The following is a 17662-nucleotide window of genomic DNA, read 5'->3' on the forward strand; positions in this document are numbered from 1 at the left end:
CAACTCTTACAACTCTTACAGGCCTGAATGCAATGTCTAATCAACCTCAAATTTTAATCGCACATTGAGGGGTCCCTAAACAATGCAGAGCCAAAAGTAATTTCACTCGGATCCATAGAGAGAACCACAAATGCCACAAATGTCACTATTAGTTGCAGAAACATTATTCACCAAGTTAGGTACAAATGATCTCCGGAGACATTTTGATAATGAGCATCAAGCAGGGTTTTGATATACCGTTTGCCTCTAATTGGCTACTAAAATGAGTGGGAGGCGCCTATTTTTTAAAACATCATATAATCTTCAACCCAGGATTTACACAGCCCTGGCTAGGCCACCCCTGTCAGAGATAATATATGCTCTGTGGAGCACCCCTTTCTAGGTTAAACAATACAATCTATAAACCATGACACCTATTAGGGCCCTTGTCAGCCTATAATGTTTGCAATATCACAGCAAAATCCTAAGTTTAAATCTTTATTTAAGCGATAATGCATGACAAGGTGTCCTGATTTAGAAAAATGATAGACGATGAAGAGTTGGTTTCATTGGTTTGTGTATTTTACTGTATTAATGGTTATTTAAGCTAACATTAGCTACACGCTATCCTTAAAAAAACATGGATTTCAATAACTTTCATCCTTTTGGGGAACATAAAACTTATGTTTTGATATTGTGTCCTGTAAAAGATGTCACTGTTATCAGCTGACTGTCTCAACTGGTACTTGTTTCTTACTACGGCTTCTCAGTTCTCACACTCGCTCGAGTAATGTAACTTTTATTTCAACATTTAAGAACATAGTGCAAAAATTCTATTTAAATAACATTGCCCCAAAAATGTGAACGAGCATTATTTAAATTTGAGTCATTGGTAAGTGGCCACTGTATAAATTGGATAATCATGCCAGAGCCATATGGTTATGAAAAGTTATGCACTTTGCATTTGTACCATATTTATAATATTACCACTACTTCCATTTCCCCCTGCTCAGCTGTTGTGAAACATACTGGCAGAAACACACTCCTCCCTCCAGGTGGCCAGTGGAGCTACGCTGGAGAAAGGGGAAGTGCCTTTTGGCCAGGCAGCAGGCATAACCTGATGAGAAGAAGACCAGAGCTCTGTGAAACATCTCCTCGGTGCAGGCATGCTCAGAAAATATTTTTGTGAATTCACGCCTGCACCCATCCAGAGAAACATAGACCAGAGCGATTTTTGAATTGGACCGACAGCCCATTAAAACCTTGTATTGACAAAGCAGTGTGTTTGCTTGTCCAACTGCTTTATGCATTTCCCCCATAATATAATTTTCATCTTCCACCTTCCACATACAAAGACGAACAAAGATACTCAAAGGCACGATCACAAACATTAAACAAAAAGTCACGTCAAATTTAGACAATCCGCGGCGAGTGACAATGGCCATTAACGTTCCCACTGGCAATGCAACACTAAATATTACAGCTGCAATGTACATCAGCACTCTTAACCAAAGAGAACGAAACCACACTTTGCTCTCAGAAACATTATTGACTATCCTCACAGCCCTTAGATAAATGTTTGGGTCTTCAATAACCAAGCGCAGTTGCTCCGGGACCTCCATGTCACTGAACCGGCCAGCGTCCCATTTGTGGAGCTTCTCTTTGTTGACAGCAGTCAGAGGCTGCAGAACCTTCCCGTTGTAGATGGATGGAGGCTGGAAGGGTACGACCGTGTTGGCCTGCAGCTGATGGTTGGATGTGCAGAGCACCTTGAGAAGCTTAATGAGAAAGTCTGGGTCCCTGGCCTCCAGGTAGGTGAGGTGGCAGAGGTGAAGAGGAACGCTGACTCCCGGCTCCAGCAGCACGGGAACGATGGGCTTGCGCTCCAGGCAGTTTCTGAACAGAGACATGTTGGCCTCCAGGAGACACCAGCGACTCCTCACAAACTCTGAGCTGAGGACCAGCAGAACTTTCTGGCTCTCCTGAATGCAGTCGGACATGTTCTCCAGCACAGTGCGACCGGGAACAAAGTCACGCTCGTGGTAGCAGACCTGCAAACCGCAGGACTCCAGCTCATCTATGAGGTTGTGGGTCCAACATACATCAGTGCTGCTGTAGCTGATGAAGACATGGTAATGTTCACTGTCCCTCAGCGGAGGGGGGACGGGTGGGACACATGAGGGGGGAAGAGGGACGATGTGCTTTGACCCAACGTCAACTCTGACAGACTGCATCATCTACGCAGAAAACGTTGTTAGTGTTACAGTTCGGAAACAAATGTAAAGCCTTAATTGACTCATAAATGTAATCCCAGGTTTTCAGAAGGTACCCATACCCATCCTGTTCCAGTTCACTTTCCCATAGCTTTGTTAAATTGACTCGGCAGCAGGGTGGAACCAGAAACACATAATTTGACACCTTTACTTACGTATCAGAAAATTAATAGGAACAGGAAATATCAATACAAATGTTGTTCAATACAGTAGCATAAATAAAGGTCTGAAATGTAATGAAATGTAAAACTTAGATCAACTGAATAAAACAACAGATCAAACCGCTATATAATAAGGGAAACAAGAGGTTTCTACAGTGAAATTGCTTTGGCATATTGCCCAGTGATCACAAGACTTGACTTTGTCACGACACAAACAAAGTCTGACAAATTAACACACATACAGTCATCTTTAAATGAAAAAAAATGTGAAAAATAGCCTTTCATATTGAACACTAAAAAACACTAAAATGTTTTAAATTGCACACTTACGCTTTCATGAATCTTTATGACCTTTTTTTTTATTTTATTTCCTTTGAAAATCATGTATCCATAGGTATTCTGGTTAAAGATAAACAGCATAGATACAAATGTGGAAGTATTCCAAAAGTACATTCATACCTTTATACTGTATATTAACTTGATGTTATACGTATAGTACTGCTGTTGTATTGCCAGAAATGCATGAGGAAGTGAGTAAATGCAAAAAAAGCAAAAACCTATACTGGATGTTCTGCCTTTATTTAAAGACACAGACATCAACTTCTAATCAATGGAGCAAATATTTTTGATTTATTGCCCAGCTTTGGAGTTACATCATGGCAAGGTAACTACAAACCCAAACCTCTACCAAAGTGCTCTAGCCCTTTCTATTTTTGTAAACCCGATTTTTGGCTAGTCTTACATTTGCTATTTTTTTGCCCGGATTACACTGTACATATTGGTTTTGGAGGTAAATATACAAAACCAGCATCCATTGGATTCTGTCATGTTCTTTAAGCCTTGACCATCTGGCCAACTCTTACAGGCCTATTTTATTCAAAATAAATGCTAAAAATCATGAATGCATTGTCTAATCAACCTCAAATTTGAATCGCACATTCAGGGGCCTCTAAACAATGCCGAGCCAAAAGTAATTTCACTTGGATCCATAGAGAGCACCTCAAATGCCACTGTTTGTTGCAGAAACATTATTTATTCACCAAGTTAGGTACAAATGATCTCAGGAGACATTTTGATAATGAGCATCAAACAGGGTTTTGATATTCCATACTGTTTGCCTGTAATTGGTTTCTAAAATTACTGGGAGGGTCCTATTTCCTACAAAAAAAACATCATATATCATGAATGTGAGATCCTCGAGTTCCGATGACTTCACCCCACGATTTACACAGCACTGGCTAGGCCACCCAGCCTGTCAGAGATAATATGTGCTCTGTGGAGCACCCCTTTCTAGGTTAAACAGTACAATCTATAAACCATGACACCTTTGAGGGCCCCTGTCATGCCCAGGATGTTTGCAATCTCACAGCAAAATCCTGAGTTTTAATCTTTATGTAAGCGATACTGCATGACAAGGTGTCCTGATGTAGAAAAATGATAGACGATGCAGAGTTGGTTTAATTGGTTTCTGTCTTTTACTGTATTAATGGTTAATTAATGGTTAATTTAAGCTAAAGTTAGCTTCAAGCTATCCTTAAAACAACATGGATTTCAATATAATTTTCATCCTTTTGGGGTACATAAAACATATGTTTTGATATTGTGATACTGTAAAAGATGTCACCGGTTGTATCAGCTGGTTCCTTAATACGGCTTCTCACACCTGCTGGAGTAGTAAAAAAAAGAACAACGTTTATTTAAAAATGTAAGAACATTTTACAAACGATTTATATAGTATTGCCCCAAAATGTGAACATACATTACTTAAATTTAAGTGGCCACGGTACAAACTGGGTATTGCCGGAGCCATGTGGTTATGAAATAATTATGCACTTATAGGGATGCACCGATATGGAAATTCTTGGCCGATACCGATGTTTAAAATAACAATTTAGCCAATAGCCGATACTGATACCGATATTTGTTTATTTCGTTTTTGGTGTTATTATTTCCCCCTTTTGTGCCAGGGAAAGAAATAAAACCTCATTATAAGAAATAACTGTTCAGAATTACAGCTTTGTAGGCTGCAGATGACCAACACACCAACATAGCCAGCGCAAAATGGATGCTTATCAACAACAGAAAAATATCGGCTACTGCCATCGGTGAATGTCAGCTTTATTTGCTGATACCGATATTGACCGATAACGGCAAATATCGTCCGATACCGATATGTGGCCGATATATCGGTGCATCCCCACTTTGCATTTATACTATATAGCCATTGTTAGCACTACTTCCATTTCCCCCTGCTCAGCTGTTGTGAGACATACTGGCAGAAACACACTCCTCCCTCCAGGTGGCCAGTGGAGCTACGCTGGAGAAAGGGGAAGTGCCTTTTGGCCAGGCAGCAGGCATAACCTGATGAGAAGAAGACCAGGGCTCTGTCAAACATCTCCTCGGTGCAGGCATGCTCAGAAAATGTTTCTGCAAATTCACCCCTGCACCCATCCAGAGAAACATAGACCAGAGCGATTTTGGAATTTGAACAACAGCCCATTAAAACCTTGTATTGACAAAGCAGTGTGTTTGCTTGTCCAACTGCTTTATGCATTTCCCCCATAATATAATTTTCATCTTCCACCTTCCACATACAAAGACGAACTAAGATACTCAAAGGCACGATCAAGGAAATATAACAATAGAAAATGTTCAAATTAAATTCAAATTCAAATCCACCAGCAAGATTGCCAAGGATGGCAATATGAATTAGCGACATCAATCCGACACCAACTATTGCAGCCGCAGTGTACATCAGCACTCTTAACCAAAGAGAACGAAACCACACTTTGCTCTCAGAAACATTATTGACTATCCTCACAGCCCTTAGATACATGTTTGGGTCTTCAATGACCAAGCGCAACTGCTCCGGGACCTCCATGTCACTGAACCGGCCGGCATCCCATTTGTGGACCTTCTCTTCATTGACAGCAGTCAGAGGCTGCAGAACCTTCCCGTTGTAGATGGATGGAGGCTGGAAGGGTACGACCGTGTTCCTTTGAAAATCATGTAGCCATAAGGTATTCTGGTTAAAGATAAACAGCATAGATACAAATGTAGAAGTATTCTAAAACTGCATTCATACCTTTGCACTGTATATCAACTTGATGTTAGACATATAGTACTGTTGACACATCCCCAGAAATGCCTGAGGAAGTGAGTAAATACTAAAAAAAAGCATAAACCTATCACTGGCTGTTCTGCCTTTATTTAAAGACACAGTTACCAATGTCTAATCAATGGAGCAACTATTTTCGATTTCTTGCCCTGCTTTGGAGTTACATCAAGGCAAGGTAACTACAAACTCAAACCTCTACCAAACTGGTGTAGACATTTAAGTATTTATTTCTTATTCATTTTCTATTTTTGTAAACCGGATTTTTTTGGCTAGTCTTACACTTGCTATTATTTTTGCTCAGGTTACACTGTAAATTTCATCCTGCACAGATTGGTGGGGTAATTGTACAAAACCTGTATTCATTCGATTCTGTCTGTTCTTGAAGCCTTCACCATCCGGCCAACTCTTACAGGCCTATTTTATAAAATAAACGCCAAAAACAATGAATGCATTGTCTAATCAACCTCAAATTTGAATCGCACATTGAGGAGCCTCTAAACAATGCAGTGCCAAAAGTAATATCACTTAGACCCATAGAGAGCACCACAAATGTCACTGTTTGTTGCAGAAACATTATTTATTCACCAAGTTAGGTACAAATGATCTCAGGAGACATTTTGATAATGAGCATCAAACAGGGTTTTCATATTACATACTGTTTGCCTCTAATTGGCTACTAAAATTAGTGGGAGGCACCTATGTCTTTAAAAAAAACATCATATATCATGAATGCGAGATCCTCAAGTCCTGATGGCTTCAACCCACGACTTACACAGCCCATGCCACCCCTGTCAGAGATAATATGTGCTCTATGGAGCACCCCTTTCTAGGTTAAACAATACAATCTATAAACCATGACACCTATTAGGGCCCCTGTCGGCCTATAATGTTTGCAATATCACAGCAAAAACCTAAGTTTAAATCTTTATGTAAGCGTGCATGACAAGGTGTCTGATTTAGAAAAATGATAGACGATGCAGAGTTGGTTTCATTGGTTTGTGTATTTTACTGTATAATGGTTATTTTAGCTAACATTTGCTACAAGCTATCCTTAAAAAAACATGGATTTCAATATAACTTTCATCCTTTTGGGGAACATAAAACGTATGTTTTGATATTGTGTTCTGTAAAATATGTCACTGTTATCAGCTGACTGTCTCAACTGGTACTTGTTCCTTACTACGGCTTCTCAGTTCTCACACTTGCTGGAGTAACGTAACGTTTATTTCAACATTTAAGAACATAGTGCAAACACAAAGTGTCTATTTAAATAACATTGCCCCCAAATTTTTAGCGAGCATTATTTAAATTTGAATCACTGGTAAGTGGCCACGGTATAAACTGGATAATCATGCCAGAGCCATATGGTTATGAAAAAAATATACACTTTGCATTTATACTATATTATACTATTACCACTACTTCCATTTCCCCCTGCTCAGCTGTTGTGAGACATACTGGCAGAAACACACTCCTCCCTCCAGGTGGCCAGTGGAGCTAAGCTGGAGAAAGGGGAAGTGCCTTTTGGCCAGGCAGCAGGCATAACCTGATGAGAAGAAGACCAGAGCTCTGTGAAACATCTCCTCGGAGTCCTCGGTGCAGGCATGCTCAGAAAATGTTTTTGTGAATTCACCCCTGCACCCATCCAGAGAAACACAGACCAGAGCGATTTTGGAATTGGAACAACAGCCCATTAAAACCTTGTATTGACAAAGCAGTGTGTTTGCTTGTCCAACTGCTTTATGCATTTCCCCCATAATATAATTTTCATCCTCCATCTTCCACATACAAAGACGAACAAAGATACTCAAAGGTACGATCAGGAAAATAAAACAATAGAAAATGTTCAATTTAAATTCAAACTCGCCCTGAAAGACTATGGACAGAATAATTACCATCACCAATCCGAAACCAACTATTGCAGCTGCAATGTACATCAGCATTCTCAACCAAAGTGAATGAAACCACACTTTGCTCTCAGAAACATTATTGACTATCCTCACAGCCCTTAGATACATGTTTGGGTCTTCAATAACCAAGCGCAACTGCTCCGGGACCTCCATGTCACTGAACCGGCCGGCGTCCCATTTGTGGAGCTTCTCTTCGTTGAAAGCAGTCAGAGGCTGCAGAACCTTCCCGTTGTAGATGGATGGAGGCTGGAAGGGTACGACCGTGTTGGCTTGCAGCTGATGGTTGGATGTGCAGAGCACCTTGAGAAGCTTAATGAGAAAGTCTGGGTCCCTGGCCTCCAGGTAGGTGAGGTGGCAGAGGTGAAGAGGAACGCTGACTCCCGGCTCCAGCAGCACGGGAACGATGGGCTTGCGCTCCAGGCAGTTTCTGAACAGAGACATGTTGGCCTCCAGGAGACACCAGCGACTCCTCACAAACTCTGAGCTGAGGACCAGCAGAACTTTCTGGCTCTCCTGAATGCAGTCGGACATGTTCTCCAGCACAGTGCGACCGGGAACAAAGTCACGCTCGTGGTAGCAGACCTGCAAACCGCAGGACTCCAGCTCATCTATGAGGTTGTGGGTCCAACACACATCAGTGCTGCTGTAGCTGATGAAGACATGGTAATGTTCACCGTCCCTCAGTGGAGGGGGGACTGGTGGGACACATGAGGGGGGCAGAGGGACGATGTGCTTTGATCCAACGTCAACTCTGACAGATTCCATCATCTACACAGAAAACGTTGTTAGTGTTAGAGTTCGGAAACTAATTAAAGCCTTAATCGACTTTTCCCATGCCTTTGTGAGATTGGCTCGGCAGCAGGGTGGAACCGGAAACACATATGACACCTTTACAGTACATAAGGAAAATGAACAGGCACAGGAAATATCAATTTTTAAAAATCTCAATACAGTAGTGTTACACATATGTAAAGAAGAAGGTTCCTCAATCCGGTGCAACAGATTTATTTAGTTTTCAGGGTAGGGGGTATCTGTGAAACACAGTTGAAATACACATTCAGTAGTGTCTGTTTACATTCAGTAGTATCTGACTGAATCTTGACTAGACTGATCTGAATACCATTTTCTGTCACGTTTAATACAGTAACAGTACATAAGCAAACACATTTATCATAGCTGCCCACAGCAATATACTCTTTCCCTGTCCAAATGCCCCTTGACATAGAAATAACATTGAATTATAGTTGAATAGTTGAATATTTTCAACTAGACGCGTCGCAATTCAGGGCAATTGCAAAGTGTGGTTGCGCCGACGCCGGTCGCGGCTCGCGGCCGCCGGGACACGAGGGATACGCCTGGAGGAATACCGTCGGAGGCCGCGGGATTCGAATTCGGTGCCGATCGCATCCCGCGTTCGTGACCTGTGCCGTTTTGATTTTAGGAAATAGGCCCCTCCCACTAAATAAATAGGCCCCTCCCACAAATGTAACGGGCCAATCATATTTTCACGTCACTCCTGATATCGCTTCTATCTATATATACAATTTGAATCCTGCGCCATGTCGGTTGTCAGTATGTACGAACGTTGTATGTGGCCAGTGTGACGTAATCTGACATCACGCCAGTGTGACGTAATCTGACATCACGATGAGACGGTCGTCCCGAATATGGACACAACGCCAGTGTGACGTAATCTCACGACAGCATGACATCACATCCTACCTATAAATTCTAGGATGCCGTCAGATCGCACCAGTTCGACGGCTTCCATAGTGGGTTTTGGTCATTGGAGAGGTGATGCACGTCACCTCTTTCTGAAGTGGGTACTTTCAAAGCCTGCCGTGGATTTAGGAGAGCACAAAACTCTCTCTCACACTGTGAGGTGCCTGTAAGGTGGCACTGCAAAGTGAACGACGCGTCACGCTAGATGTTCGGGCCGCGTAGCGGCCCGAACTTCTAGTATATATACAATTTGAATCCTGCGCCATGTCGGTTGTCTGTATGTACGAACATTGTATGTGGCCAGTGTGACGTAATCTGACATCACGCCAGTGTGACGTAATCTGACATCACGATGAGACGGTCGTCCCGAATATGGACACAACGCCAGTGTGACGTAATCTCACGACAGATCGCACCAGTTCGACGGCTTCCATAGTGGGTTTTGGTCATTGGAGAGGTGATGCACGTCACCTCTTTCTGAAGTGGGTACTTTCAAAGCCTGCCGTGGATTTAGGAGAGCACAAAACTCTCTCTCACACTGTGAGGTGCCTGTAAGGTGGCACCGCAAAGTGAACGACGCGTCACGCTAGACGTTCGGGCCGCGTAGCGGCCCGAACTTCTAGTTTATTACAATTTGAGAGGATTGTTCCCCCCAGAAATCATGTTTTTGCATCAAACGGTTACGTTTTGTGCATTTGTGGCGCCCCCTATGGGTCAAAGTGGAAATTTAAATTTGGGATTGACCGGACGTTTCGTTCGTGATTTTTGGCATTTTTGGTAAAACAGGCCCCTCCCACTAACTTTGGAAGCCATTTACGGACGAACGGTAAGGACTATCAAAATTCTGTTTCGGTCCAGATTATCGCATGGGTCCAGAGATCAAGTGTACCGATTTTTGTGAAATTTGGAGAAAATAGGTGGGAGGAGCAGCTAAAAGTGTGTTTTGAAGAAAATTCAAAATGGCGGAAAATCTATCCAGGCGGAAATGGGCGTGGCCTATATGGGGAGATGCGTAATGACCCAAGGAATCTAGGGGGAAAAGATTTATATTTTACGACCTACGGTTCAAGAGTTATAGGCCAAAAGGTAAAGTGGGCTGTTATAGCGCCACCATGAGGCCGAATGGTGTAATAATTGTTTAAATAATTTGGCAATAAACTATGAACCTGCCCTCCAAATCTGGTAACTCTAGCTCTTACGGTTTCTGAGAAAAAAAATACTTGAATTTGAGTTTTTTCACTTTTCCATTAAAGTGGATGGGGAAATTTAATGCACTAATAAATCAATATCAATAAAACTATACAACCAATCTCTTAGCAAGGTACAAGCACAGTATTCCCGGTGAAGCCGGTCATTTTGACATATGGCACGAAATTGGGGTAAAAAAACTGTGGGAGGAGTAGCGAATAGAAAAAAAGTTTATCTAGAATAATAATAAAGTCGGTAGAGAACAATAGTCTGGTTGCCCATTCGGGCAACCACACTAATAAACACCTTCTCAGTGCAATGATCATTCAACTTAACAATAATATTCAATAAACCAAATGGCCTAATTGCCCCTGTTTCTTATAGTCATTAGCTGAGAAACACATCAGGAACAAACATAGCTTTAAATGCAAATGTAACATCAACATTCATATTTTCAAACTCCAGATATTCTTATATCCTCCAAAACACACCAACTCTGTATTAGCAAACTGCACAGGTTATGTTGGTGATAGTATAGACATTTCACGTCCTCACTGTGGCTCACAGTGGCTGTCTCTGTGTTGTAGTGTTAGCCTGCTAAGTACTAATGCTAAACACCAGGGTAAACTCACTCATCATAACAACACACTCATATACATCTCTGCCCACTTGCCCCTTCAGATCCTCATTTATGCATATGACCCTTTTATCCCATCTTGTCCTTATAGAAGCTCTTACCTGTGAAACATTGTTGAAATACACATTCAGTATAGTGTCTGTTTACATTCAGTAGTATCTGACTGAATCTTGACTAGACTGATTTGAATAGCATTTCCTGATTCAGGTAAGAGCAGGGAGATTACTCATTAAACCTCACTGCACCCTCTGCTGTCCTTTAACTGTCACAGGCACAAAACAGTTTTGTGCTGCTCCTGGCATTTAATAAATGTCTGTCTGTTTTAAATGGGGGGGGGGTAGTATTTTGTGTTTTAATGTTTTACTTTTATACTTTACTTTACTTTTGACCCAAATAATCCCTTATAGGGGCCACAGTAGCAACTTCTGATTCTTTTTTCAATTGAGTCATACTATTGTTGTAGAAAGTTGTCTTCAGAATAATATTTTCAGTAAGTGAAAATTTTAAGTTTGTTATCTAGCAAAACAGAAACCCTAATTGCAAGTCAAGTCACCTTTATTACAGTATAGCACATTTAAGAATTACAGGAGTTGACCCAAAATCTTTGCAATTGAGGCAGATGACCAAATGAAAAGAACACAATAACCACAATAAAATCAATAGAATTATAAAATGAAAAAAAAAAAAAATCATGTATCCATAAGGTATTCTGGTTAAAGATAAACAACATAGATACAAATGTAGAAGTATTCTAAAAGTGCATTCATACCTTTGTACTGTATATCAACTTGATGTTAGACATATAGTACTGTTGACGCATCCCCAGAAATGCATGAGGAAGTTAGTAAACTAAAAAAGCATAAACCTACCACTGGCTGTTCTGCCTTTATTTAAAGACACAGTTATCAATTTCTAATCAATGGAGCAACTATTTTCGTTTGCTTGCCCAGCTATGGAGTTACATCATGGCAAGGTAACTACAAAGTGGTCTAGCCCTTTAAGTATTTATTTCTTATTTTCTATATTTATGAACCAATTTTTTTGCCTAGTCTTACATTTGCTATTATTTTTGCTCGGGGTACACTCTACATGTCATCCTGCACAGATTGGTTTTGGAGGTAAATGTACAAAACCAGCATTCATTGTATTCTGTCTGTTCTTGATGCCTTGGCCATCCGGCCAACTCTTACAGGCCTATTTGATCTAAAATGAATGCCAAAAATCATGAATGCATTGTGAAATCAACCTCAAATTTTAATCGCACATTGAGGGGTCTCTAAACAATGCAGAGCCAAAAGTAAGTTCACTTGGATCCATAGAGAGCACCACAAATGCCACAAATGTCACTATTGGTTGCAGAAACATTATTCACCAAGTTAGGTACAAATGATCTCAGGAGACATTTTGATATGAGCATCAAACATGGTTTTGATATTCCATACTGTTTGCCTCTAATTGGCTATAAAAATTAGTGGGAGGCGCCTACAGTATGTCTTAAAAAAAACATCATATATCATGAATGCGAGATCCTCAAGTCCTGATGGCTTCAACCCACGACTTACGCAGCCCTGGCTAGGCCACCCCTGTCAGAGATAATATGTGCTCTATGGAGCACCCCTTTCTAGGTTAAACAATACAATCTATAAACCATGACACCTATTAGGGCCCCTGTCGGCCTATAATGTTTGCAATATCACAGCAAAAACCTAAGTTTAAATCTTTATGTAAGCGTGCATGACAAGGTGTCTGATTTAGAAAAATGATAGACGATGCAGAGTTGGTTTCATTGGTTTGTGTATTTTACTGTATAATGGTTATTTTAGCTAACATTTGCTACAAGCTATCCTTAAAAAAACATAGATTTCAATATAACTTAACTCATCCTTTTGGGGAACATAAAACGTATGTTTTGATATCCTGTAAAATATGTCACTGTTATCAGCTGTCTCAACTGGTACTTGTTCCTTACTACGGCTTCTCAGTTCTCACACTTGCTGGAGTAACGTAACGTTTATTTCAACATTTAAGAACATAGTGCAAACACAAAGTGTCTATTTAAATAACATTGCCCCCAAATTTTTAGCGAGCATTATTTAAATTTGAATCACTGGTAAGTGGCCACGGTATAAACTGGATAATCATGCCAGAGCCATATGGTTATGAAAAAAATATACACTTTGCATTTATACTATATTATACTATTACCACTACTTCCATTTCCCCCTGCTCAGCTGTTGTGAGACATACTGGCAGAAACACACTCCTCCCTCCATGTGGCCAGTGGAGCTAGGCTGGAGAAAGGGGAAGTGCCTTTTGGCCAGGCAGCAGGCATAACCTGATGAGAAGAAGACCAGAGCTCTGTCAAACATCTCCTCGGAGTCCTCGGTGCAGGCATGCTCAGAAAATGTTTTTGTGAATTCACCCCTGCACCCATCCAGAGAAACACAGACCAGAGCGATTTTGGAATTGGAACAACAGCCCATTAAAACCTTGTATTGACAAAGCAGTGTGTTTGCTTGTCCAACTGCTTTATGCATTTCCCCCATAATATAATTTTCATCTTCCACCTTCCACATACAAAGACGAACAAAGATACTCAAAGGTACGATCAGGAAAATAAAACAATAGAAAATGTTCAATTTAAATTCAAACTCGCCCTGAAAGACTATGGACAGAATAATTACCATCACCAATCCGAAACCAACTATTGCAGCTGCAATGTACATCAGCATTCTCAACCAAAGTGAATGAAACCACACTTTGCTCTCAGAAACATTATTGACTATCTTGACAGCCCTTAGATATATGTTTGGGTCTTCGATGACCAAGCGCAACTGTTCCGGGACCTCCATGTAACTGAACCGGCCAGCGTCCCATTTGTGGACCGTCTCTTCGTTGACAGCAGTCAGAGGCTGCAGAACCTTCCCGTTGTAGATGGATGGAGGCTGGAAGGGTACGACCGTGTTGGCCTGCAGCTGATGGTTGGATGTGCAGAGCACCTTGAGAAGCTTAATGAGAAAGTCTGGGTCCCTGGCCTCCAGGTAGGTGAGGTGGCAGAGGTGAAGAGGAACGCTGACTCCCTGCTCCAGCAGCACGGGAACGATGGGCTTGCGCTCCAGGCAGTTTCTGAACAGAGACATGTTGGCCTCCAGGAGACACCAGCGACTCCTCACAAACTCTGAGCTGAGGACCAGCAGAACTTTCTGGCTCTTCTGAATGCAGTCGGACATGTTTTCCAGCACGGAGCAACCAGGAACAAAGTCTCGCTCGTGGTAGCAAACCTGCAAGCCGCAGGACTCCAGCTCGTCTATGAGGTTGTGGGTCCAACACACATCAGTGCTGCTGTAGCTGATGAAGACATGGTAATGTTCACCGTCCCTCAGAGGAGGGGGGACGGGTGGGACACATGAGGGGGGCAGAGGGACGATGTCCTTTGATCCAACGTCAACTCTGACAGACTCCATCATCTACACAGAAAACGTTGTTAGTGTTACAGTTCGGAAAACTAATGTAAAGCCTTAACTCTGACTCTGTGCATATTGCATAACTGTAGACCCAGGTTTTCAGAAGGTGGCGTACCTCTTTCCTGTTCCAGTTCATTTTCCTATAGCTTTGTTAGATTGGCTCGGCGGCAGGGCGGAACCGGAAACACATATGACACCACATGTGTATCGTAAAATGAACAGAAACAATCAAAAGTTGAAAAAAAGGTTTGTATCCAAATCAGAAACCCCTAATTGCAAGTCAGTCACCTTTAATACCATATACAGTATAACACATTTAAAGTTCTTTCCAATTGAGGCAGATAACCAAAAGAACACCATAACCACAATAGAATTACTAGAAAAAGGTCTCCAAGTAGGTTATTGTGGGCCAGTCTTGATCACATGACTATAGAGATATTGTGTACCGATTTGCGTGATGTTTGGACAAAATCTGTAGGAATAATATAAAAAATATATTGCAAAAATCGTCCTCCTGGTGGCGTTATAACAGGACAATGTGAAAAGGTTGGCATGTCTTCCTCTGCCTAGTGGGAATGTGCGCCCAAAGTTCCATGGTAATCGGACGCTGCGTTAATGATTTGAGGCATTTTGTTCCAATCAAGCCCTCCTGCAAACTTTACATGCCAATCTTAGCCAATCAGGAAGGAATACGAAAAATTGTACAGATCCGTGTTTATCACATGACTATAGAGATAATATTTACTGATTTGCGTGATGTTTAGACAAAATCTGTAAGAGTAATATCAAGAAATGCGTTTTGCAAAACTTGGCCTACTGGTGGCGCAATAAAAGGCTGATGTGAAAAATGCAGGGCAGTGGTTTTTCCTTGGCCTTCATGATTCGAGGCATTTTTTTAAAAACTGACCACTCCTGCAAACTTTGGAATCCAAAAAATCGGAGGCCCCCCCAGTTGGAGGCCCGTGGGCTGCAGCCCAACCTAGCCCAACGGTAAGTCCGCCCCTGGACACACGGACAGACGGACGGACAGACAGGGTGCAAAACATAGTCGCGGCCACGCCTTCGGCCTGGCGGAGACAATAAAATCAAAAGAAAAGTTGTAAAATGTAAAACTTAGAGCAACTGAATAAAACAACAGATTCAACCGCTATATAATAAGGGGACACAACTTGAGGTTTCTACGATGAAATTGCTTTGGCATATTGCACAGTGATCACAAGACTTGACTTTGTCACGACACAAACAGTCTGACAAATTAAAACATACAGTAATTAAAAATATCCTTTCATATTAAACACTAAAAGCCTCTACAATTTAAAATTGCACACTCACACTGTCAGGAATCTTTTTGTCATTTAAAAAAAAGAAAAAAATGTACTTTAAAAAAAAAACATGTAGCCATAAGGTAAAGACAAACAGCAAAGATATAAATATAGAAGTATTCTTAAAGTACATTCATACCTTTGTACTGAACATTAACTTGATGTTAGACGTAGAGTAGGCTATGTTGTGTCACCAGAAATGCATGAGGAAGTAAATAAATACAAAAACACCTACCACTGTGTGGCTGTTGTGCCTTTATTTAAGGACACAGTTACCGGTACATCTTGTTTTCCAAACGGCTGACTGGATCCTTTATTCTCAAACTTCCTCACATTCCGCATTCCATCATGCTGCAGTAAGATATATGACATCTCCCTTTGTTTGGTTCTTCATGTTTATCTGATTGATGCAGCAGTGTAACTAATTATTATTATTTATTTATTTTTAAAGATATTTTTGGGCCTTTTTCTGCCCTTTATTGATAGATATACTGTAGACTGACAGGAAATATGGAGATAGATGGGGGGGGGTGACGCGCACCAAAGGTCGTATTGGGATTCGAACCCGTGACGCGCTGTCAGGCTTAGATGCTCAGACGGCTACACCAGCCGTCTGGGCCAACCAACTAATTTACTATTTTGGTCTTTCAAAATGTCTTTACAAATCAGGAATCAGGTGTTGAAAAATGCAGTCATCCTTTGGGTCAGCATAACACGGTTTATTACTTCACTAATATAATATATCATCACTACCATATTATGCTATCATAATAAGACTATTAGCACTATATGTCGATGGGGTGTGTAATCTTTGACTGTTGACTGCAGTGTACACCAGGTGGTACCCAGTGGTGTAAAGTAACTAAGTACATGTACTCAAGTGAAACTTTGAAGTATTTTTACTTTACTGGAGTATTTCCAATTTTCAGTACTTTTACTTCTACTCCACTACATCTCAGAGGCAAATGTTGTACTTTTTATTCTGCTATAACTATTTGATTTTTTTTTTTACTAGTAGTTACTTATAACAGGCATTAACCACTTCAGCCCTATATATACACTTAGGGTTTAGCAGATCTACAAGCTCACAACGTGTCTCTTTGTTACACGTGAGCTTGTAGATCTGCTACTCTGAAAGCATTTTTATATATTTGGAAACTTGTGAAATTGGGTAGCAGTGGTAGCACATCACATCTAACAAAACAGGTGACCATATATATTTGTTTTGTTGTTATTGATTAATTTGGAAAGACTGGAAACTATTTCCACCCACTTGTCTGCATTTTTGTGTGTGCTATAATAAAGATTAGAAAGACCTCACTGAGCAAGATCCCAGAGAGAGTTGAAGGTGTGAAAGTGTTTTTGTAAAGGAATGAGATGTCTAAAATTGTGAAGATTATTGGGTGATTTCAAAACACATTTGGGCTGCCTTGGTGGAGTTCTCTCTAGTTCAATATGCAATCTGTTTCATCTCAGTCTATTCTTTAAATTCTCATGTCTAGTAGTTTCTCTATCTCTATCTCTATCTCTCTCTCTCACTGAAGTGGTTTCATTCTTCAGTTTTCAGTCTGTGGAAAAGTTAGACAGTGGACCACAATGTCCACAAGAGGGAGCAGTCTGTTACTGCAAATCTACACAGAATATTCAAATACTCACCTTCATAATGTGCTGGCCTCACTCACTCACTCATTAACACACTCACTCACTCACTCACTCACTCACTCACTGTCCAAGCTCCTACACTTTGGAACACCCTAACCCGAGGCTATTCCACGAGCTGCCTGACACTATTTTAAATCACTTCAAAAAACATATATGTTTCAAAAAAACATTCATGTAAATAATACTGTGTTTTGGTGCATCATCCTTCTGTGGTTATCCATAGTTC

At 41.0% G+C, this 17662-nt stretch overlaps 3 protein-coding genes across 4 annotated transcripts in view; 1 reads left to right on the forward strand and 2 right to left on the reverse strand.

Moving 5' to 3' along the window:
• LOC311050673 (collagen and calcium-binding EGF domain-containing protein 1-like) overlaps positions 1–17662 on the forward strand; it is a 76302-nt gene that overhangs the window by 43788 nt on the left and 14852 nt on the right. The window lies entirely within an intron of this gene.
• On the reverse strand, positions 348–11189 carry LOC311050659 (uncharacterized protein). 2 transcript variants are annotated; one of them, XR_014601314.1, is made up of 3 exons: positions 11090–11189; positions 6565–8209; positions 348–596 (listed from the first exon to the last, which is right to left on the reverse strand). XR_014601314.1 is itself a non-coding variant. In XM_084064745.1 (2 exons), exon 2 carries the CDS (start codon positions 8207–8209, stop codon positions 6950–6952), a length of 1260 nt encoding a protein of 419 aa, XP_083920871.1. In that variant the 5' UTR covers positions 11090–11189; the 3' UTR covers positions 6475–6949. The 2 variants fall into 2 exon arrangements, 1 of the variants encoding a protein (XP_083920871.1); XM_084064745.1 differs by lacking the exon at positions 348–596 and having other exon boundaries at positions 6475–8209.
• Positions 12052–15978, reverse strand: LOC311050648 (uncharacterized protein). Its single transcript, XM_084064734.1, has 2 exons — positions 15914–15978; positions 12052–14455 (listed from the first exon to the last, which is right to left on the reverse strand). Exons 1-2 carry the CDS (start codon positions 15926–15928, stop codon positions 13196–13198), a joined length of 1275 nt encoding a protein of 424 aa, XP_083920860.1. The 5' UTR covers positions 15929–15978; the 3' UTR covers positions 12052–13195.

This window comes from Gymnoscopelus microlampas (assembly GCF_963454915.1).
Source record: "Gymnoscopelus microlampas genome assembly, chromosome: 1".
Lineage (NCBI taxonomy): Eukaryota > Metazoa > Chordata > Actinopteri > Myctophiformes > Myctophidae > Gymnoscopelus > Gymnoscopelus microlampas.

Bases quoted from the DNA above. Each gene is read 5' to 3' on its own strand.
- LOC311050659 (XM_084064745.1), bottom strand. From the start codon at position 8,209: ATGATGGAATCTGTCAGAGTTGACGTTGGATCAAAGCACATCGTCCCT.